General features: G+C 34.1%; 2 protein-coding genes across 3 annotated transcripts; both read right to left on the bottom strand.

Annotated features, from left to right (window-relative positions):
* Positions 1-7,374: 7,374 nt before the first annotated feature.
* Positions 7,375-11,823, bottom strand: LOC111876933 (uncharacterized). Of its 2 annotated transcripts, XM_023873486.3 has the most exons (9): positions 11,477-11,823; positions 10,157-10,416; positions 9,156-9,257; positions 8,830-8,977; positions 8,590-8,679; positions 8,398-8,452; positions 8,204-8,326; positions 7,910-7,966; positions 7,375-7,795 (listed from the first exon to the last, which is right to left on the bottom strand). In XM_023873486.3, the coding sequence occupies exons 2-9, from the start codon at positions 10,324-10,326 to the stop codon at positions 7,671-7,673; spliced, it is 870 nt and encodes a 289-aa protein (XP_023729254.1). In that variant the 5' UTR covers positions 10,327-10,416; positions 11,477-11,823; the 3' UTR covers positions 7,375-7,670. The 2 variants fall into 2 exon arrangements, with proteins under 2 accessions (XP_023729254.1, XP_023729256.1); XM_023873488.3 differs by lacking the exon at positions 10,157-10,416.
* A 1,363-nt stretch (positions 11,824-13,186) lies between these two features.
* On the bottom strand, positions 13,187-14,723 carry LOC111876935 (40S ribosomal protein S13). Its single transcript, XM_023873490.3, has 5 exons — positions 14,567-14,723; positions 14,394-14,466; positions 14,075-14,213; positions 13,810-13,996; positions 13,187-13,367 (listed from the first exon to the last, which is right to left on the bottom strand). The coding sequence occupies exons 1-5, from the start codon at positions 14,587-14,589 to the stop codon at positions 13,334-13,336; spliced, it is 456 nt and encodes a 151-aa protein (XP_023729258.1). The 5' UTR covers positions 14,590-14,723; the 3' UTR covers positions 13,187-13,333.
* Positions 14,724-24,504: the final 9,781 nt, after the last annotated feature.

Below are 24,504 nucleotides of genomic sequence, written 5' to 3'. Positions count from 1 at the left end.
TTAGGTCTCGTTCTCCCTCCCTCCCTCCACTGATACTTCTCTCTCTCTCCCTCTCCCTCTCTCTCTCTCACACACACAGTGTATTTTCATCAGAGATCGACGAATTCCCCTTCTCCGTTCTTCGTGCCACTGAGTTGTGCTTCTCCGACTATTACGAGGGTTTCATCTCCGGATTCAAGACCCACTAACGAATTCTCTAACTGCGGCGATAGCTCTAGACATGTATCGGTGGTGGAAGCTCCAACATGTAGCAGTGGTGGGATTGCAAACAGAAGGATGAAAACATGGAGTAATAGTGGAATCATTATTAAACCCTCTTTTCAATGATGTGTCCTTCAAAATCTCGATACACTTGAGTCAATCCAACCCTCAATTTCTATGCAAACCGTCTTATTATAGTGAAATTATGGAACCCCCAAATGGAATATGGTTTAGACCGAACACAATCACAATAAATCGAGAAATTTTTGAAAACCCAGATGGTCGGTTTTCCGGCGCGATCCATCGACAGCAAAACCTCATCGGGTGTTGTTGTCTTCGATCCATCGACAACAGTGGGCATGGGAAGTATTTGGGTGATTCTTCGTCAATAGGAGGGGCTGTAGTCGACATCTTCGGCAGGCCCGTCGTGGCTTCCTTTCACATCGTCGGTAGTGAAGGAGTCAGGGGTGTTTGGGTGGTGTTCCTCGACCAATCGCTAGGGAGGAAGGGGGTAGCTCCGGTGCTCCACTCGACTGCTTCCCTTCTCGTTATGGGATGTGGATTTGAGCAGTAGCAGTAACAATTAAAGGGGGGTGTTTGGATGAGATCGGTGAGCAGATTAGGAAGAGGAGGAGTACTGTCATGGTGGCGATTGGTGGTCTACTAGTTCCAGTGGTTTCCTTCCTCCTACGCCAGAGATGCATAACTGGTGAAGGGAGTGAGAAAGAGAGAGAGAGAGAGAAAGAGAGAGAGAGAACGTATGGGTGGGTGGGGGATAATATATTTCTTTTCTTTTTATTTTTAAGACAAAAATGGTATTAGAATAATTACAAAAAATAAAAAAAAGAAATTAAAAGGGTATAATCGTCTTTTCAAGCTTTTTTGGACTTAAAACCAAGAAAAACATTGATTTTGGATCTTCTGTGCAAGCTGGAAACTTTTTGGACCCCATCCAAAGATTTTTGCAAACCACAATGACTAAATTTGCAGTTTTGTCTTTTTAAATAGAGAAATCCTCATAAATGGTCCCTGGGTATTGAAATGACGAAAATACCCCTCACTTAACGGTGAAATACTGACGGAGTGAGCCGGAAGGACCAAATGTTAAAAGTTTTGAAACCACAGGGACCATCTGTGAGGTTTTTTGAACTTAGGGATTAAACTTGATATTTTTAAAAACCACAGGGACCATTTTTGAAGTTTTGTCTTAACTTTATTTTATATTATAAATCCGTATCCATATTAACTTTATTTTAAATTATATACCATCAAAATATAAAACTATATTATTTTCTGAGGTCAATTGATTTTAATATATATATATATATATATATATATATATATATATATATATATATATATATATATATATAGGGGCGGAGCCAACAATCTTTTCTAGAATGTTCCTGATGAATTATCAAAAACATATATATATATATATATATATATATATATATATATATATATATATATATATATATATATATATATATATATATATATATATATATATAGTAAACATTGCTTCTTGTAATAAAAACAATAACTAAACAAACTGTAACACTAGAAATATCAAATATGTATATTCAAAGGTAAAATGGAAGTCACTTTTTTCTGCTAGCTTAAAAAGAAAAAACAATAGGCATTTGGTTGAGTTTTGACGATGTTGAGGTGAAAAGGGCAACAAATATCTTTGCATATTTAATGTTTGCTTACATGCTCTCCTTCAATAAAATATGGCATAAATTGACATATGCAGCAAAAAGATGATTAAGTAGAGAATTGAACTTACGAAAAGGAAGTTCCACTGTAATTAAACTCCAAAATATAACAACTTAAGATTGGTTTTTTCAATAACCATGAAACTCGCCATTCTTCACTATATGAATTCTGTTAGCAGCCCTTTATCAACATCTTATAAAGTTATGGTACCCAAACCTATCCAAGCTTTAATATAAAGAGATTGTCGAGATCAGATCAAAACTCATGTGTTTAATTAAAAAATTCAACCATCAAAATTGGAACAATTTTATACTTATATAACACCGACTTCTTGGCAAAATTCAGTTGTGTTCATGAATCAAGAGTGGGATCAACTTTGATGAAAACAAAACCAACATACATATGGCTAATGGTCGGCACATAGTTTAGAATAAAATAAAATATAACGGTAAACATATACCCTAACTTTGTTTCGGAATATAAAATATTAACCCACCATAACCTGATTAACCTGATTGCTTCTCATATGCTCCGATCTCCCCCTCCCGCTGCAACATCGGTTAAGAGGATTAGAAATTTAGAAGACAACGATGTTCAGGACGCCTCTAGCTTCTAATTTGGTGTTGATTTGAGCTAAGGGGACTTTGGGTTTTCGACTAATTCAATTGATTTGAAGGAAGCTGAGCCCTGGGCTAGTAAAAATTTTGATTAAAAAATTTGAGAATGTGAGGGTGGGTCTGGGCTTACTGTGGTTCTCATGTGGCTCCGCCACTATATATATATATATATATATATATATATATATATATATATATATATATATATATATATATATATATATATATATATATATATATATATATATATATATATATATATATATATATATATATATATATATATATATATATATATATATATTAAATGTTAGTAGTATTTTTTAACAGAGTAGATGTTATGTTTGCATCGATTGTGAGGTTATTTGAGTATACTTAAAATTGACTATTTCAAATATTAATTGAAAAAATTATGTTAGTACCATTTCAACCCGCATCCTATTTGTTGACACAATGCTTGGTTAATATTAGATTTTATTAAATTCTCTTTTATACTGATAGTTATAATAGTAACAGTATTATTAGTAGTAGTAATAATAGTAACAGTATTATTATTATTATTATTAAAAAAACTTTAATAGTAACATTCAAATAAATAATAGTAATAAAATGTAATTTTACTTTTATTGATTTTTATATAAATGAACCCTCTAAATATTACAATTATTATATAACTATGATGAAATGGTGGCATTCAATACATGTTTTCTCAATCAACATTCATATAATGACAACTATGAACTTGGTGATAACTATAGTTGTGTGATTTAGGATGTCTTACGGATCAAGGCCATTATAGATCCATTTTTGTTTAGATGAACAATTACACCCTATTTTTTAGCAATGAAAAAACTATTGTCCAGCATTGTAAGCCAATATTCAAATGTCACAAAACTTGCTCCGAAGAAATTCAGCAAGTGGTTTATGTTATTTAAAAAGTCATCTTCAATCATTGTATACTCTTCAGAACACCTAATAATTTGTACGTAAATCCAACCAAATATGGTGTCGATACTCTTCACTATGACCAAGAGAAAAACTATTGCTTATAGTCCACAATTTCCATATTTCAATCACATGGTTTAAAATCTGTCTTGCAACTCTATTGTTAATGTGACTGTAAAAATATATATTTTTGTTAATCCAAAGGGATCCAAACAGTTCCATGTATTTATCCATCCAAATAGGATTGCGATAATCAAGAACACCTAAAAAATGAAATAAGTAAATGATGGTTAGCATCCAGCCATGCCATTGAGATAATTGAGAACACTTGATTGAAATAATACTCGAATAATTTGTCATTATTGTTTTGAGGTCTGCATAAATTTCCAAATATGATGGCTACATTAATGAATCAACTAAATTATTCCACAAATTTTGAAACAATTCCCACTATATTGTAAGCTTTATATGTTGTATACAGTGCTTCAATATACTTGGAGATATATTTCATATTGAATAACAAGAAGATTGGCAATGATTGACGGGAATATATTTTCACTTGCATGCATTAAGGCTAAGGTGTTTGTTTTTTTTTAAAATCACTTCTGACCATTTATTGTTGCGCCGCACAACATTTGATCATTCGCAGTTGTTTGTTTTTCAGAAGACTTCTAACTTAAAAATGGTTGCGCGTGTGTTGCGTGGCGCAGCACTAGACCATCTGCTTCAAACTTCTTCACACATTACTTTAGCTTATTGCAGCAGTTTGCAGACGTTAAAAAACAAACACACTTTTTATTACATGTTGCAGTTGTTTGGTTCACCTCTTCTGCTACAGGGGGTTGCAGAGATGGTCCGCACACTTCAGACATTTTCGCTTCGAAAAAACAAACAACATCTAAGTCTATTCCGTGACATCCAACATGAGCGATCATAAATTCACATGATTGCTTTTTTTAATCCATAAACCCGAAAACTATGTGAAATATTGTGTTTATTGAAATGATACCGATAATTCAATAATGCATAACACACTAATAGTTGGCTACTGTCTCAATAACTCATACCCATTACCCACCATCTTAAAATTGCATAAAACACTAAAAAAAATAACAAAATGGCAAAATGGAATAAAAAATTAAAAGCACATACAAAAAATCAAATCATAAATCACTATCTAAATATTCACCTATTAAACATAAAACAAGAAAATAAAAAGCGATAAGACATAAAAAAAAAGGTAAATATGAATAAACTGATTTATAAAATAATAATAATAATAATAATGGAGTTTTTGAAAGTTGATGGGAAGAATGGTTGCATTTAGTAAGAAAAAGTATTCATTTGATTAATTAGAAAAGATTCAAATTTGATCTTATTGGTAAAATAATATTAAAAATTAAAAATATAAATTTAAGTAATTAGAAAAAACACTCAAATTTGTGATTTTATTGGAGGGACCTCCGACCTCCTTCCTATGCTAATAATGTGTGGTGGGTCCATCCAAAGTTTGATTTTATTCAATACGACAAAGTAGTGACAAAGTAATGATAAAGTAGTGATGAGATTTAAAACCGAAAAAACGGATCGGAATCAAAACCGTTAGAACTAGAACATGTAGAACCGGTCCGGGTCTTGGGTTTAAAGAATGTATTTATCCGGGTTCAGATAATCCGGGTTTTGGGTTCTTCGGGTCCAGGTAAACTGGGTTTAAGAACCGGAAACGCGTTAGGAACCAAAACCGGTTTTAAGGGCTGAAACTGGTTTCTGTGAAAAGTTTAAAACAATCATATCTTATTCGTTTAAAGTCGGATTAACATGAGGTTTTTTCCAGAGTATAGTTTATAGTTTGTACATGATTTTAGACTATAATTTTGTTATTTTTTAGTTAATATGCATTGACTTACAGTCCTTCAAATTATGGATATCAAAGTTGGACATTTTATGTTTTTCAGATTTTTTTTTTTGTATTATGTGAATGTTTTAAAATATGCATATCTAATTCGTTTGATGTCGGAATAGGATGTGGTTTTCTCCAAAGTGTAGCTCAGGGTTTGTACATGATTTTAGACTATAATTGTGTCATTTTTTGTTTCATATTGATTGACTTACATTCCTCAAAGTGGGGATATCAAAGCTCTGAATTTTCTGTTTTGTAGCTTTATTCTTATATTTTGTGAAATTTTAAAAATGCATATCTAATTCGTTTGAAGTCGGATTATCATGAGGTTTTTTTGCAACGTGTATTAGAGTTTGTACATGATTCTAAACTATAATTTTGTCGTTTTTGGTTTCACATTCATTGACTTACAGTCCCCCAAAGTCAGGATATCAAAGCTGTGAATTTTCTGTTTTTCAGCTTTATTTGTATATTTTGTAAAGTTTTAAAAATGCATATCTAATTTGTTTGAAACCGGATTATTATGAGGTTTTTTACAACGTGTAGTTTAGAGTTTGTACATGATTTTAGACTAAAATTTTGTCATTTTTGGTTTAATATTCAATGACTTACAGTCCCCCGAAGTTGGGATATCAGAATTGAAAATTTTCAAAGTTCGATCACTAAGTAATTACAAAAAAATTCTGGATTTCCCAATTATCCTGGTTCTAGACCCACTTTACCCGGTTCCACCTGACCCACTTTAATGTTGTCGGGTTTTCCGGTTCTAAACTTACTTTACCCGGAATCGAACCGGAACTGGTTCCTATATACAGGTCCGTTTTCCAATCCCCGTTAACCGGTTCCGGATCTACCGGTCCGGGTTTGAACCCATTCTCATCCCTACGACGAAGCATCTTTACCGAACAAAATCCAATCCACCATACATTTTGATCAAACTAATCTTTCATGGGACACTCGACCAGACTATCCTTTTATATGGTGTTGCTTCCGTAAAATATTAGATGTATAAATATCAATTAACTAGTTATGAGAACCATATATTATATGGGTTAATTAGGAAAAATATATATAAAGGTCTAAATATTTGAAACTTTGGATTTATGAGAAAATAAGAAAAATAATGAATTATTAAAATTGAAATGTTTTTTTGTCTTTTAAATTTAAACAAAAATAAATAATAAACTTTAATTTAGAAATCTTGAAATTAAATTTATTGTAATTATTATATTAAAATATTATGCGAAATTTAATAAAATATAAAAAACTCATAAAATGGCATGTGAAAAAAATAATTCAAAATAACTATAAAATGAAATTTAACAAATTGAATGAGAGTATTATATGTAGAAAAAAAATATTCATTTATTAAAATAGATAATAATTATACATACGGCCCTAAAGTTTTGAATATTCACAATATTAGACCTTAAAGATTTATGAAATGCCCAATTGGACCAACATGTGATTATCTAAATGAATTTGATGTAAGGATGACAAAAATACACAAGCCTATCGTTTTAAGACAAATTTTGAACAGATAAATGGTTATGAGACCGGATATAAGCGTTTTTCTAAAAAAAATTGTGCCTTGGAATGATTATGGTATTTTTATAGTTATACCCTCACAATTACCTAACCTCGAAACCATTTATTTTTCAAAATATTTATACTTTTACTATTGACATATATGATCTTTAAATTATATTGTGAGATTATATGTGTTATTATAAATATGAGGTTTGTTGTGTTATTACTACTTACATCCTAATCCATAACATTAACTTAAAATACCTAATAATCAAAAGTTGATGTTAGAAATTGAAATTATTAAACTTTACTGAGTGATATGGTTATAAACTTATATGTACGTAACATTTGTTAGAATTGTTAAAACTCATATTTTGGACTAGATAACGAAAATTCCAAAGGTTAAATATTTAAACTATCAAGATCATAAATTTGGATACTTTACGTGATACTCATGGGTAGACCTACAAACCGAATAGTGTTAATTAACCGGTTACCCGACTTTTGTAATCGGTTTAACAATTTGCCACACATTTTGTAATAAAATGTTATCTTGTATCAAGAGTAGATATTTATATGACAAAATACAAAAAAAAACACAACCTATTATGTATCTATGTATTTTACCTATTGATTTATCCACATTTCCGGTAAAAGTCTATTTAATGAGTTTCATTTAAGTAGTATGACACTTACATGTAATGTGGGTGGGTTTTCCGAAATCATGATGCTAAATTTTAGGGGATGAGAGTGTATTAAAAAGGTATAAGCTTCCTATCTGGCCATGACTCTATCCTCTCAAAATACTTGACAGGGACAACACCCTCAAAACCTTCTGTTAAGATCACCTTGTTGTCCGATATGTAAAGCTTCATCCCCCCTGCCAAATACTTTCTCCATCACTATGGGGGCAAATAGGTAATTTCATCTTGAAAAAGGAAACCTAATTGCAGCTGAGAGTATAACATTTCAATAAGTGAGTAGTGACTAGTACCTTCAATAGCTTTCCTAATATCAAGAAATATCAACACGTTCACATCCCTCCTCATTCCTACAACAATACAAGCAATAACAAATTCTCAACCAAAAGGTTAATAAAACAACAACATACTTTCATCAATTAAATTGGTTTATTATACCATCCTACAGTAGTTTCATTTCTTTGTTTTGAAAACCTATGCTATAATTGGGTAAATGTTTTCAAAGTAGTATATATATATAATGAATGTCCTAATAACAAGTTTTTGTTGTAATAGCAAGAATCGGAAGTATGATGAGGAATTTTTACCACTAATTACTTCACCATCGGTTGGTAATCCAGAAGAGAAATGGACATGTAGCCTTTGCATGCGTTTAAGACCAGTCTCCAATATTGATTTTAAATTCTTTCCGTAGGTTCCATGCACACAAACTGGACAACAAAAACATCAAGAAAAGATCAACACAAACATTAAGAAAAAAAAAATTATAAAATGTCATTACCAGGAAATTCTTCAGGTGAGAGGATGGGTTTAAGTAAACTTTCTGTCTCAACCAACTGCCAACCCAACCAACAGAGTAATTATTATTAAAGGATGCAAGAAATAGCAACATACTTTCAAAGTAAAAATGAAAGTACATTGCCATTTGTTTGTATAAGATAAAACCCTAAAGAATAAATAATTGTTTACATACAGTTACTGTATGACCTTGGTTTGCACGAATCAAAAGCTCCCCATTCTCTTCAAGCAAGCTAAACCTCTGTTTATTGTCCCTTCTCACAGCCTAAAGCACACGTTACAAATTTACAACCAACAACAAAAATTCAAGCTTCTTTCTTTCTTATTGTTAGCATGATGTGAAAATACATATAATTAATGATCTCTTATTACTAAAAGCAGAGCTGAATGAAGATGAAAAAAAAGTGAGGAGAACCTCCTTAATATCATCAATTGTATGAGAAGTTATTGGAACATTGGCAAATGTTTTCATGTTGAGTCTCAATAGATCTTCAACTTTGACATACCCATCACTCCTCATATTTAGTTTCAGCTCAGAAGCCATATGTCGCAGGATACGGGTCCTACAAGTTTAGTTTGATGGAAATAAACAAATTTTATATTTTGGTTCAATGAGAGCCTACTTTCTGCTATCATTTTGCAAAAAAAAAAAAAAAAAACAACTATAGCATATCAAGTATTCAACTTATGAAAAAAACAAAACTATCTTTTTAAAACTTAGAAAAGATTCATAATGCTTACAAGAGCCTGCCAAGAGCATCAATTCTATCTTGCCCACCTCCACCTCGGCCCCTTGACCTTCCATGGCTTTCTTTCATTGATGAACCTCTACCTCCACCACCACTGCCACCAAATTAAAAATTACACATATGGTCATTTAGGGTAAATAATTTTAAATTAATGTACCAAATTTTCATCATCAGGTTCTAAAACTAGGTTTTGCATCAAAACAGAATCCATCTATCTGCATGTCTTGTTATCTGGTTTGTAGTTCATGAAGGTGTACACAAACTTTCAGGAGTTTTGTAGGTTAGTAGCAATAGAATTGTAGTTGTTTCTTTTTCTCATGCATTTTATTATCAAGATAGGTGAAAGTGAATTATTACTTAAAATACAACTGAAAAATTCTCGTACTCTGCAATTACAAGTTCATTGAAAAGGAAATCTAACAAGTAACAACTTATGATAATCTTTTCTCCTACTCTCTAGTGCAATGCTGAAATTAGGATGACTAAGGTATACATACAAACTGCAGCTGTAATCTTTTACTTTACAACTAGCTGGTTAACGTTACAGAAGTTATTTGTTTTGGGGAAAGGTAATTTAAAATGTTGAAATGTCATGGATGTTGATCTGTGTTTTTATTAGTCAGAATTCTTAACTGTGAAGAAGGTTTCTTCAAATATTGTATCCATAAGAGACTAATATCAGCTAGGTTTCAGTATATGCCCATACTAATGATCACATTCAGAGTTCCTGCACATCTTACTAAAATCAAAAGGAAAAACTGAGTCTACAATTCAGACATGAATACCTTATTTTATATAACATAGTGTGTACTTAAACAGTAATCTAAACGATAAACAAGTAGACATGTAAAACACCAAATCAATCCATCAAACAATTTGACGTTGGACGTATAAACCACTGCTATTGCACAAAATCTAAATGTCATCTTCTAATTAATAAAACTAAAAACAACAGGCTTAATTATTTCGAAACATGGCTTTAGAGAGATGTACCTTCTAGAAGAACGAGCAGAGGTGGAGAAAGATGAGCTTCCGTTAATGTTAATGGAATCCATGATGGAGGTTAGGGCATGAAACTTGATATCTAGAGAGTAGGAAGAAGAAGAAGAAGAACGGAAGTGGCGCAGGATTCCTAACGTATTACTGGCAAGGGTTGCGATCATTGGTGGTCAGTGGTGGCGTTTTGCCCAGACTCCCGTCACGCGTGCGGATATTTCACGCACTTTTTATTATAATGGCATCTATTCTGGACCCTGAAGAATTAAATATTTACAAAATAGGACTCTAATTTTAAAAACCGATACATGCATTGCATTGAAAGAAAAGTCTTGTAACTTGAGGAGGAAAAGGTAAAAACAAACAGAAAAGAGTGAGAATTCATTCTCTCTTTGAAGCATAAACACAAAGTAGAATCCCTGTGAATTTTATTAACGTGAAGCCCTAATTCTTTTATTCAGATTTTTTCCTTTACAACAGATCTCCCAAAAGTAGAATCCCAGCGAATTATCAATCCCAAAAATTTGAGCCCTATGTCTACTACGAGACAACTCATATCGCAACATCTTGAAGCTCTAAGATTTATAAACAATAATTTCAGAGTGTTTGGCAAAGCTTATTTAAAAAGGCTTTTAACTTTTTGACTTGTAACTTATAGCCGCTTCAAAACCGAGTTTTTAAATAGATGTTTGGCTAAGCTTATCAGGTGTGAAAACGTTATAAATTTCATTTTTAGTGTTTGGCAAAAAAAAAAAAAAAACAGCTTATATGTGCAAAATTACCCTAAAGGACTTTCTTTTATATTAGGCTTAAGCTTATTTTTTGATATTTCACAATCATCAAGATTAACATTATTGGTGTCCATAACCTAAATTGTATTCACGGTGTCATTTAAGCTTTACAATTGAAGCACAAACACATGCACATTCAAGGTATCATATAAGCTTGACAATTAAAGCACAAACACTACACATTCAAAGACATTTCATTCAAAATCAGATTTCACATTCAAAGGTAAAACTACACATTAAAATCAGTTATGAATTCACATTTCAAGGTAAACTACGCCCTTGAATAAATAAAATCGACAGCAGCACACTTCCAAATCCATAGGAAACAGGAAACAGGTGGATTGACAGATGGAAAAATCGACAGCATGGAAAATTCAGAGAATCAAAAAAACAAAAGAAAAGAGAAGAAGAAGAAGATTGACAGAAACGCATGAAACGCAAACAGAGAAAGGAAAAAAAAGAAAAAAACGACATCAGCAGAAACGCATGAACACATGAAAACATACAGATAAAAGGAAAAACGAACCTTTATTGTCTTTATTGTGGGTTCGAAGGAACAGCACCTTATCGATTTTAGCTTCAGGAGTCGCGAGCACAACCGAAGCAGCGATGGCAGATGGAGGCGGCGAATGTCATGTATAAGGGTATTTGGCACTGTTGGTAAGGAATCCGATTTTATTAGCCTAAAAACTGTCAGTTTATAAACCGGAATAAACTGCCGTTTTAGTCAAAAACCGGTCAGAACCGGGTAGGTTAACCAGCCAAAACCGGAATTAACTAAATTTAAAATTTAAAAAGACTAAACTTTTGGTCCATTTAAATAGAAACAAGCCCAATTTAGTAACTTGGCCCACTGCCTTTGAGTTGGACCCCAATACTACTAACAAATGCTTGGAGTGGGAGAAGTTTATATAATGAAGGCACACCTCCATACTTCTTACATTTCATCGATGTGGGATAGTTTCCATTCTTTCTTTGTATCTTATTACTTATTACTTATATAGCTGTTCTTTTTTTTTTTTTTTATCAATTCATTTTAAAGATGAAACCCGCAATATTTTCCTTTCAACTTTAACTCTTAAAACATTTCTTTTCATATGGACAAACGTGAATTATATATATATATATATATATATATATATATATATATATATATCCAGTTTTTAGGACCGGTCCAACCAGTCGGACCACTTGAATCATCAAACCTGTAACACGGCCGGTTCGATGTCCGGTCCGGTTTTCAAAACTATTAGGTTTAGGGTATATTAGTCAATTGCTTTAAAAGGTTGGAATAAAATGTTTTTTGATAAGAAAATCGTAAAGGAGTTATGAAAAATGAACTTATTAGAGATTACAAGTTGTTTTTAAAAACGCCCTTGCCCAAACATTTTTTTTATTATTCTGGTGTGAAACCGGTAATAAGTCAAAAAACTTATTTTTTTACTCCAATGGGAAAACTCGAAACTATAAATGGGGTTTACGAAGTTTACCTTAAAGAAGGAGGAAACACGTGGAACATATCTACAGCTAATGTCCGAGTTGAAGACAGTGATAGTTCTCAAGATCTTAGGTAAACAATTATGTATTTTTTGAATTGCTTTGGTTAATTAAAACATGACTTTGAACCTTGGAATTGAATTGAAGAGATGAAAGGTGATGTTTAATGATATTTCGATGAAGCTACTTTCCTTGAGGATATACGTGGTTGTGATTTTTGGAAGGAGTCGGAGAATGAATTTAAATATGTTAAAAAGTTTGGTTGTAAAAACAGAATGGATTTAATTCTTTTGTATAAATTTATTTAATTTTGTAAATCTGTTAAAAGTTCAAAAAATTCAAATTACATTGCTTTTTTTACAAAATTATGGTATTTGAAATTGACATAATCATGATTTTACTAAATTTTCTTATTTACAAAATTGCTTTGTTGTGTTTGTCCGGAATAAAAAAAATGGTATTAGGGATGAGTTTTTATGATTATGTCATTCATTTGAAGGTTTTGCTTGTGTGTGTGAGAGAGAGGGAGAAATTTTTTTGGAAGCTATTTAAACTAGTTTTTTTAGAAGCTTTTTTAGATACATTCCAAATACATTCTTAATTATATAAAAAAATTATAAATGCCAATTTATATCTTGAAGTTAGTTTATCATCTAGCATCTAGCTTTTCACAGCTAGTATGCTAAACTTAGCATGAGTCTAAAACCAAGTATAAGCATCAAGAGTCAAGACACAACCCTTGAAAGTTAAATATAATATCATTGAAAAAAAATGCCATATAAACTGAAATTCATGCTACATAACAAAATAGAAAACACCCACTTGAAATAAGAAACTCCATTCTTCCAACTTTTACAAAAATAAAATAAACCTTCACTTCTCTTCTCTAGGCCACAAGAGTGCTGGCTGTGGTGGACTCGCTGCATAAACAAATAATGTTGTGTTAGTACATAAATCATATCTGATTATCAATGGAAGAAATAGCAACATACTTTCACCCATTTGTTTATTATGGCATTCTCCTTTTATTTCTTCCTACTAGTCTAATGCTATAATTAGGGGTATGGATTCAAATATAATGTCTAAGAAGAAAATATCAAAGTACAATCCTATATAAGTTAAATTCTGTATAGAAAAAAGAAATGAATGTGGGATGCTATAATACACAAATAAACGAATATATGTTGTTATCAAATGCTATCAATAGCAAACCCTGTTTCATGACAACGTGACTGTTTGCTAGACTCATAAAAAGGTGGATGTCAAAAATAGGGCAAAAATGCATGATGGATTCAATTAAACTCATAAACAGGTGGAAGTCAACTACAATGAAAGATGTATAAAAAAAATATTTGGACTTACTATTTCCAGACAGGTGGCAGCTTCTTGGTCTTCTTGTAGTAGCGAGCAAGCCTGTGAATCCTGCTCTCCACAAGAATGAGCCTGAATTTGGAATCTTTATCCTTCCTGTTCCTCTCCAAATGCTTCCTGATGGCAACTGCTTTCTTGATGAGGTGATACAAATCCTCAGGGATTTCAGGAGCAAGGCCTAAAAAAATCAAGAAATGAGAATCAACTTTAGTACAAAATAGAAGAAATGTTGAATAGAAGAGATGTAAATGCATACCATGTCCCTTCAGAATGCGCAGAATCTTGCTTCCTGTTACACTGTTCACCTGAGCAATACCATGAGAATCACGAAGAATAACACCAATTTGTGATGGCGTAAGACCCTTCTTGGCAAACTTGCATATGTTGTCCTCAACCTGAATAAATCCATCTATGTTAGATACTTCAGTAGCCAATAATGACTCTAACCTAAATGAACAAAGACAAATAGTGCGTTTTTCCTCTTTTAGGTTCACCACAGAAGCAATCCTAGCCGAAAAATCACTTCTTGATAAGGATGATTAAAACTATAACAAAGGAATGATAGAATTTCTTACATCCTGAGATGAAATCTTCAGCCAGCTCGGTGGAGTCCTCTTGTATGGCTTAGCTGATGCGGAGATACCCTTACTGTTTACCAAAATCACAAAGCAAAACAAATCAAAAATCGAAATCATCAAAACACATATGCAAATACAGACAGATGAAGGAGGATAGAGGAAGAAAGTACCCTCCACTGTGCATACGACCCATGGCGACGGAGATGGAGAATTGGCCGCTGCTTGCTGACGCTCGGAGGACGGCTGCAAAACCCTAATCCAGAATGGGGAAGAGAAGGCTAGACTTGCTGCAATTTATATTTTTTTTGTTAATTTGGTATTCAATCTCTTGGAATTTGATTGGATGGACCTTTGTTAATTTTGACACCGGCCCAAATTCTGTAAGAAGAGCATTGGGCTTTTCTCTCATTACTACTAATACTAATAAAAAGTCTATAGCAGACTTGAGGTGCACAGATACTGATTTTAAACCGGTTTATTAAAAAAAATGATTTTATATACTCGTTTTAGTTTTTTTGGAAATTAAATTCCATAAAAAAAGTGGTTTTTTCGGTTAAAAAACCAATTCAATTTGTTCTTTTAAGAAAAGTCGAAGAAAAAAAACGGTTTCATTTTTTTGTAAAGACGTATCACGTATTCTTAACCAATAGTTTAATTATAAAAAACGGCTCTTGACATGCGCCTCTAGATTGGACTAAAGAAAAAAAAATAGCTGTAGTAACTTTAATCCGTTTTTATAAATAAATTTTTATATTTTAAATGATAAATGTGCGTTTAGTTACGGAAAAAAATACCGTTTTCTGGAAGAAAAAAAATTCCAATAAAAATAAGAATTTTGAAAATACATTTAGTTCAATAGTTTTTTTTAATTTTCCACATAAATAAAAAATTTCCAATACCAAAATTACAAAGAATTTAGAAAATTTTAAAAATTGATAACTATTGTTTTGCACAATTTTCTACATTAAAGTCAAATAATTTGTTCGTAAACCATAATTCAAAATCAGGGTTATAAGGAAAACAATCTGAAATCTCGAATCATAAAACTGTTGATGTATGTTTGTACAGTTTCACCTTCGCAATTCGATAAGTACCTGAAAAACATTTGAATTCACAAATACAAGCCAAAGTTTAGTGTCAAACCCCCGAACCAGAGAAAAAACGGCGAAAACGTCCGTGGGCTTGAGTGACTTCATATTGTAATATCATCACAGTGAATATAAATGAAACTTGACAAACACCATTATCATACATTCAAAATATAACCGTCATTGTTTACATCAAGTATTATATTAAACATTACATTCTCAAATAGTTAATGATTTAATGTATGATGATACAAAATGTGACAATTTTCATATGTTCCTGTCGACCTTTTTGATTAACGATTCCCTGATAATACAAGTTAATTTGAAAACGTCAACACATATAATGTTGGTGAGTTCATAAGTGTATTTGTATGAAAATTTTGTATCGCTTTGTAACACCAGAAAATCCGATTTTTTCTGTATAAAAAAAAAAGGTTAATCGTTTGAATGTTTTGTATCGAATCCTGTGTTAATGCATGTGTGCTTTGAAAATGTATAAGGAAGTATTCCAGAAAACCCCATGTTTTCTGCGTAACTAAAATCCGATATTTTCTGCTTGCAAAAGTGTTGTAGTATAAGTACCCAAGAACGTAAGTTGGTGTTTGTATAATATTGTAATTGTAGAATTGTTATGTCTTTCGTAAATTTACAATTGAGTTAATTTTTTTGTGAGTCACTATAACCATACTTGATAATGACTGATCCGCCCATCATGACGTTTTCAGACGCCGATTTGTTTAAGGTAAGGTTTGTCACCCTAGGCTGACCTAGTCTAACTGAGCGAACAGCTCAGGTGTGGGGTGTTAACCCCGTATAGATCTATACACAAACTCTCGCTCTCCTTCCAGGAGACTCGGGTTATAACTACAAACTACAGTTGTACACTTGATAGGTGCCAAACGAAATATCTCACAAAAGCCTTAATTGAATTTACGCGTAATTTGAATTGCACAGTATATGTTGTTTCCATGTATGAATTTAGTTTTCAATGCCCTACGAGTATGTACGTGAATGTGTGAAGTCAACAAGCATATGGATGGACCATGAAGGCCCAGTAAACATGTAAATGGATATTTCAGACCCAACAAGCATGTAAATGGACCACTAAGGCCCAACAAACATGTAATGTATATTCCAGACCCAATAAGCATGTAAATGGATATTTCAGGCCCAACAATTATGTAAATGGACCACTAAGGCCCAATGAACACATAAGATATATTCCAGGCCCAATTAAAGTGTAAATGTCGTAATTAATCTGTTTGTTGTTACATTGGTGGGTTGAGCTTAATTGTTTACCAAAATGCCCACTTTTTGTAAAAAGACATTTTTGGTCCTTAAAACCGAAAATTTTCAATTAAGGCATATTTTTGGTAAAAATGACACTTTAAGTCCTTTAAGACCAAAAGTTTACATTTTTGGGCTTGTTTTAAACGAATTAGCAGTTCTAGCCCCTTTTTGATAGAAATAACACTTTTGGCCCCAGTTTTATCAAAATTGACATTTTCAACTATATATAAATTTAACCTTTCGGCCCAAGTTAAAATAAATTAACATTTTCAGCCCTTTTCATCGAAAATTTACATTTTTTGCCCAAATTTGTCTAAAATGATAATTTAAATCATAAAAGCCAATAATTTACAAGTTTAGCCAATGAAAACCATGAAGGCCCATTTTGTGAAAGTTTACACTTTTAGCCATTTTGAAATCATAAAAAAAGCATAAAGGTCCATATTTATTCAAATAAATCCTTTTTGGTCCCTTCAAAACCATGAGTTATATAATAACTTCACTTTATGATTGTTTTGTCATTTTTGGCCCTCTTATGCGATCTTCTTATTTTTAAACAACCTTGTAATGTTTTAAACCTTTTCTTTGTATAATAAGTTGTATCAAGTGTTGTGTTCTACAAATATAATCATATTTTAGCATGTTTTCGAGTTTATGAAGTTTACAACACATAAACACAACATTTAACATGGTAAAACACACATAATCATGCTTAAACACATAGATCTACACAAAGCAACTTGTATTCTCCCCCAAAACAAAGTAAAAACCGAAAATAGGGTGTATGAACTCACATTGGGGTTGATGGATCGGTTTTGGAAGAAGATTGGAGGAGTTTTCGGCTCTAACAAGCTCCCTTTAGTGGATCTCGAACTTATAAGGGTTCTAAGGGACATGGATCATGAAATGGAGTGTTAAGACAAGTAAGTTTAACATGAACATGAAGTTAAACACCTTGATGAGAAGTAGCTTACCGAGATGATGATCTTTGATGAAGTATTCTTGGACACACACTAATGCACCCACGGTTTTTAGAGGGGAAGATAGGATTTTCTTTAGGTTATAGAGAGAGTTTTAGAATTGAGATGGAGTTGGAAATGGGATGTGAGAGGCCGAGAATAAGAAGCGAGAAGGAAAGGGATGGTTAAGTGGTTTTTTGTAACACCCAGAATCAGAAAGACCAAGAAATGAAGGAAAACCCTAAGTCAAGGGGTTGACTCGTCGAGTCCAAGGAGGAACTCCACGAGTCAGAGCGTGATCCGTGTCGCGGCTTAAGTGAACGACTCGGCGAGTCGGGGAGACTGACTCAGCGAGTCTGGTCTGGGTAGAGAAAGCCCTAATTTTGGGACTTGTACCATATTTAAGCATCTCATTCTCTTTCTATCAACCTCATTTGTAGCCCCCATTGTCCAGAAGCTATTCCACGAAACCCTAGTGCTCTCTTTGAGTGTATAAGCCATTGTTGAAGAGTTGGAGTGTTCTTGAAGCCTAGAAGGAGAAGAAGGAGTTGAGGGTTCAAGAGGAAGGTTGTGGATCCAGAAGATTCATCTCTTTAGCTGCTCAATTTGGTAATCAAGTTCCTTCCTTGCCTTATTAATTATTGGATCATTTCATGTCCCTCTTTGTGAGATTTTGGACCAAGTATGATACATTTCGGGTTTGGACGTCCCCAAGCTGAATCCCTTCAGCTCCAGTTGTGTCTTGGTCTAGAGAGTCATAAAGTATCAGCCTTGAGAGTGTAGGTGAAGCATGGTTGTCTTAAACCCTAGTTTGTGGTGTGTATAGCCTAAATCTCCTTAGCTACACGTAAAGGTTGCAACTTTACGTGGGGAATGGGCTTTGGGAGAGTGGATCTATGAGTTGGAGCCCCTGTTTGGCTCGAAAATCCACTGCATGGATTAAGAGCTGAAGCGACTCGGCAAGTCACAAGGGTGAACTCGACGAGTTGGATGAAGTTGGGCAGGAACTCGACGAGTTGGAAGAACAACTCGACAAGTCTGTTGAAGATTCCCTTGGACTCGGTGAGTCTGTTCTTGGACTCGGCGAGTCAAGTCGCGAAACCACAAACCCTTCGAGTTAAGACCCGAATCAGTGAGTCGAATGGAGACTTAATGAGTTGGACAGGACAGGACTCGGAAATCGATGGACTCGGCGAGTCGAGTCGCGAATGGAAGGACTTTGAGCATATGAACTCGACGAGTCAGTAGGCAGATTCGGCGAGTAGGGTTGACCTGGAAGGTTGACTTTGACCAGGACTTTGACTTTGACCGGAGTTGTCTTAGTTTAACTTCTGAAGTTCAGTTTGGAACTAAGTGTTATGTTGATACTAGTAACTAGTGGAGCAGCGGTTCCAAGGGTTGTCGGTCAGCAACCAGAGGATTATCAGCACAGTTCAGTAGTGCGAGGTGAGTCTCCTCACTGTTTGTAAGGGTCTAAGGCACCAATGCCGACCCATTTAGTTTATGTATGATAGGAAGACTCGGGGGTTAGCCCTAGGCAATATGCATGAAAGACTAGGAGGCGGCTCCTGGCACGCAGTATGTTATTATTTATGATAGGAAGACCTGGGGGTTAGCCCTAGGCAATATGTATGAATGACCAGGAGGTAGCTCCTGGCGTGCAATATGTTATTATGTATGATAGGAAGACCCGAGGGTTAGCCCTAGGCAATATGTATGAAAGACTAGGAGGTGGCTCATGGCGCATTGTATGCTATTATATATGAAAGACCAGGAGGTGGCTTTTGGCACATTGTATGATGTTTAGCTAAGTAGAGTAGTATGTACGGTTGTCTTTGTGATACTTGCATAAAAGACCAGGGGGTGGCCCTTGGCACTTGTCTGTAAGACCCAGGGAGTGGCCCCATGCTTGACTAGGAAGACCACGTGCGGCCCATGAAATAATGGCAAGACTATGTTTGGCACATAGCACCTTAGCGAGACTATGTTTGGCACATAGCACCTTAGCGAGACTATGTTTGGCACATAGCACCTTACTTGATTATGGATATGTTGGTTGTGTATGGCTCTTAGCTATGTATAGCATGTATGTATCAGTTGGGTTGTATGGTATCTGGTATCTGGGGAACTCACTAAGCTTCATGCTTACAGTTTTCAGTTTTGGTTTCAGGTATTTTGTTTTCAAGGAAGGGAGTCGGCTTGATCGCAGCGCATCACACTATGTTTTCCGCACACGAGATCTTTGGGATTACACTCTAATATGGTTTTATGATTGTGACATCCCCATTTTCACGGCCAGAAAAGACCGATTTTGTTTATGCTTTGTTTTATAAAATCAGAGTAATCTTTTAAAGATAACGGTTGCGGAATTTGTTCCCAAAACAAGACATGATAATAACTTATCAAAACATTTCTCAAAGGGAATGTATTTTTCATTTAATAATAAAACCTCAGGATGTCATGTTCCGATACAGACATATAAGCATAAACAGAACTTACAAATTACACAATTGATTTATATCTCCTTTAAATCTCTCTGTGAAATATGTCTTCGTATTAATACCTGTGATACAAAGAAAACTGAGTGGGTCAGGCTTGGGAGCCTGGTGAGCATATAGGGTTTTCATCCCACAATGTTATATCATATATTTATAAATATAGAACATTCAAACTTGTACAATTTCACCATATAAAGGCAACTCTTATCCCACCCCCATCGATCCTCACAACGACACGATCTAAACTCTTGTATCTAAAATTTACCTCTTTACCTGATCCCTACTGACGGATCTAAAACTATCCTCTTCACCCAATCCATACTCACAGATCTAAAACTAACCTTTTCACCTGATCCATACTCACGGATCTAAAACTACCTGATCCATACTCACGGATCTAAAACTAAACTCCTGATCTGATCCATACTCCCGGATCAATAATTGTACCCAATCCATACTCCCGGAATAGGGACAATTAACTATACCTTAATCCTGATCTGATCCATGCTCCCGGATCTATAATTGTGCCCAATCCATACTCCCAGACTAGGGACAATTAACTTAATCTTAATCCATATTTGATCCATACTCCCGGATCTATAACTGTGCCCAATCCATACTCCCGGACTAGGGACAATTAACTTAGTCTTAATCCATACTCCCAGACTAATAACAAGTTTATCTCTTTACCTGATCCATACTCACGGATCTAAAACTAACCTCTTAATCTGATCCCTACTCACGGATCTAAACTGACCTCTTGATCCGATCCCTACTCACGGATCTAAACTAACCTCTTGATCTGATCCCTACTCACGGATCTCATCTACCCATGTCCTACCCAACATATTTGTAGATATAAAATACATATATAGTTTAACTCATTAAAAATCTATATAGTTCATCCATTCCACCAATACCTCAAATAAACAACAATATATAAACACATAGCACGTATTTCGTAGCAAATACTTCATACTTATGTGTTAGAAGAAAGTAACCACACACTCACACCTATAAACAACAATATACTTAATACACTCAAACCATACTTGTATTATTATCGTGTTTATGAAAGGTAGTATACACCCACACATATAAACAACTTTATATTATACACATAGCATGTATTTTTATAGAAAATACTTAATATTTATGTGTTAGAAGAAAGTAACTACACACTCACTTGATCAGAAGATGATCGGACAACACTACGACTTGCAGAAGTAGTAATCCTCAGCAGATCTGGAAGATCTCTACAAAAATCGAACTTCTCGCGGGCAGAGCTTCGGCTCGGGAATTTCACTTCTTGGGATCTTCGGGGCCTCGGGACTTGCTTCGGGGCTCGGGAATGATACCGGGGCTTCGGGGTATTTCTGGCACGCAAAACGATGCAAAAACGCAAGAAAAAGGGAAGAAATGAGCAAACTACTCGGCTGCCCTCGACACCCTTTTATAGGGGCTAGAAACCTGAATTACGCGGGGCGTAATCTTAGGTTACGCAGGGTGTAACGACGATAAGGTCGTTGACTCCCCCATGGATAATATCGGCCAATATATATTTAAATTAAATATCGAAAATATTTAATAAACTTCAAAAATTCATATCTTCCTCATACGAACTCCGTTTTCGACGTTCTTTATATCCACGCGTAGGTGAAACTACGATCTACAACTTTCGTTTAGACTCCGTCGGCTAATTTTGACTTTATTTTTATTATTTATTTTTAGTAGGCCGGGACAGGAAAACTCCGTTATAAAATCATAACTTCTTCATCCGACGTCCGTTTTCGCCTATCTTTTTATCGTTTTACTACAATTAATGAGATCTTCAATTCTCATTTAAATTGTTTTGGCTAAAAACCTCTCGGTCTCAAATCGAGTATTCGGGCTGCATACCGCTAAGTCGAAACTTCGAAAAATCATAACTTCCTCATACGAAGTCAGATTTGGGCGTTCTTTTTATGCGCGCTCATGGTTTAACGTATTCTACGACTTCATTTAGATTGCTAAGGCTAAATATTGCTCTAACGTAAATTCACTTTTTACGTCGCGCTGTGTCGTGCCGGTTCTGTCGCGAAACTTCGACAGGTCATAACTTCTTCGTTATAACTCGGATTTCGGCGTTCTTTATATGTACGGAATCCTTGTAACATATACTACAAATTATTTAAGATTATTCATTCTAAATAATCTTTTATCAAAAAGTCATTTTTGACGCTTATCGTCTCTAAATTGACTAGCCCGATCTACGGGCGTTACAATGATAATATGTTTTGATTACCGACACTTTGGTTTGTCATGATATATTATAATGAATGTTTTTATACTGATGGTGATATGTAATGTAACGCACGTAGATTCGGGCTAGTCAATTTAGAGACAATAAGTGTCGAAAACAACTTTTTGGCAAAAGATTATTTATAATAAATAGTCTTAACCAAGTTGTATAATATGTCTCAAGGTTTCCGTACATATAAAGAACGCCGAAATCCGAGTTAAACGAAGGAATTATGGCCCGTCGAAGTTTTACGGCAAAACCGGCACGACACCGGGAAGTGTAAATAGTGAATTTACGATAGAGAGAGATTTAGCCTTAGCGACCTACATGAAAGTCGTAGAATATGTTAAATCGAGAAAATCCATAAAAAGAACGCCAAATCTGACTTCGTATGAAGAAGTTATTGATGGGTTTTAGCCATAAGAACTTTCCTATGTGCGCATGCAAAACCCTAATGCTTGGATCTAGGCTTTCTAATTAAACATGCTTTGAATCCAAGACTTCTAATGACTATTTAGGTATAAGAACAATATTAAAACAGATCTAGAATCATACCTTTGAATCCCTTGTTTGATCTTGTTGTCTTGGAGCTCTAGAGTCACAATTGTCACTCCTCTAATGGCTTACAAACACCAAATAGCAAGGAGGATGATTTGGGAGAGAGGAGAGGGAAGGAAATCGGCCAGGGGTTCTCTACTTTAGATGAAGTTTCGATTTCCCTTTGCCATAGGGTCTATTTATACTTGTAGACTCCTTAAGGTTTACAACCTAAACCCTAATTGGATAATCTTTTCTTAAAGCAATCCAAATCCAATTGACAGTTTATACCCTCTTATTTAATTAATCTCTTTAAGTCACCTAATTAATTCCAATTAATTCTATGACTTATATTAATCAAATAACAACATTATTATTCTTTATATTATTCTCATAATATATTAATAATATTTATTCTCTCTTAATAAATCATCTTATCAAGTTGCTATGGTGAAGGCAACCCAAAAGGACCATGCACAACCGGGTCAAATACTTGCCTAATATAGTTGTAGCCTTAGACACCATTCCAACAGTCTCCCACTTGGATAAGTCTAGTAACTATATGCACAAGTACAATTCGGTTTGCAATCGTAGCTCTCAAAGACGCTGTCAAACTCTGATCTAATCAATCTTGTCCTTTAGATAAGGGATCGTACAGTCCTCTGTTAGATATCATGCTGACAATCCTATGGAATGGTTAGTCAAGCATTTAGGTTTCTCGATCTCTGATTTATTTTGACATAGAACTTAATCGAACACATCAATTCAGTTCTGACCAAGCCCGGCACATAAGTCAAATCAAATCATCGAGCGGCCGAGATATCGCTTTTACCTTCTTAGATAAAAGTTACGGATAAACTTCGACTTATATGCATTTACTTATTCATTAACCAACTATACACAGCAATGCGTTTTATAACACCGAATTACTGATGCGTTTTCGCATTATCAATGTACAATCAATTAACAAATAACAAACCATATATCTAGGTTTTAAGACTATATGATATTATCGTCTTGCGATCACCCTTTTATATCATATTCCATAAGGTGATTCCAGCAAGCGCGGGTTTGTTCCAATGCTCAAAACTAGTTCATAAGCACTCATGATGTTGTAGCAACCCTTTGCTATGTCTAACACCATTTAGACAATCTACACACCAATTCATGACAATCTTCATTCATATCTACTTCCAACATATGAACGATTGTGGACAATTTGAACAATTCGATTATTCCTAATAAACTCAATTATTCTGGAAGTCAAAACATGCAAAGTGAAACAATAGTTAAACAATTAACATAAGACAGTAACATTACTCATAAATAAAACTCCTTTATTTAATCATCAAATGTTAGTTACATTTATCTATTACACGTTTCTAATACTATCTAATCTATGCTAATATCATCCTTTAGCCCAATACTCCTAGCATGTTGTAAGTGCTTAACCCT

The sequence above is a fragment of the Lactuca sativa genome, chromosome 7 (genome assembly GCF_002870075.4).
Source record: "Lactuca sativa cultivar Salinas chromosome 7, Lsat_Salinas_v11, whole genome shotgun sequence".
NCBI lineage: Eukaryota > Viridiplantae > Streptophyta > Magnoliopsida > Asterales > Asteraceae > Lactuca > Lactuca sativa.
The sequence above is the reverse complement of the archived record's forward strand: the minus strand, read 5'-3'. Positions and strand labels throughout refer to the sequence as shown.

What these genes read in the sequence shown, in the direction of transcription:
- LOC111876933 (XM_023873486.3), bottom strand. Translation starts at nt 10,326, where the DNA reads ATGATCGCAACCCTTGCCAGTAATACGTTAGGAATCCTGCGCCACTTC. An exon ending in ACCAAGGTCATACAGTAACT is followed by an intron (nt 8,453 to 8,589) that starts GTATGTAAACAA and finishes TTGGGTTGGCAG; the next exon opens with TTGGTTGAGACAGAAAGTTT. An exon ending in CGATGGTGAAGTAATTAGTG is followed by an intron (nt 7,967 to 8,203) that starts GTAAAAATTCCT and finishes GTATTGTTGTAG; the next exon opens with GAATGAGGAGGGATGTGAAC.
- LOC111876935 (XM_023873490.3), bottom strand. Translation starts at nt 14,589, where the DNA reads ATGGGTCGTATGCACAGTGGAGG. An exon ending in TGAAGATTTCATCTCAGGAT is followed by an intron (nt 14,214 to 14,393) that starts GTAAGAAATTCT and finishes GGATTTATTCAG; the next exon opens with GTTGAGGACAACATATGCAA. An exon ending in GCGCATTCTGAAGGGACATG is followed by an intron (nt 13,997 to 14,074) that starts GTATGCATTTAC and finishes TGATTTTTTTAG; the next exon opens with GCCTTGCTCCTGAAATCCCT.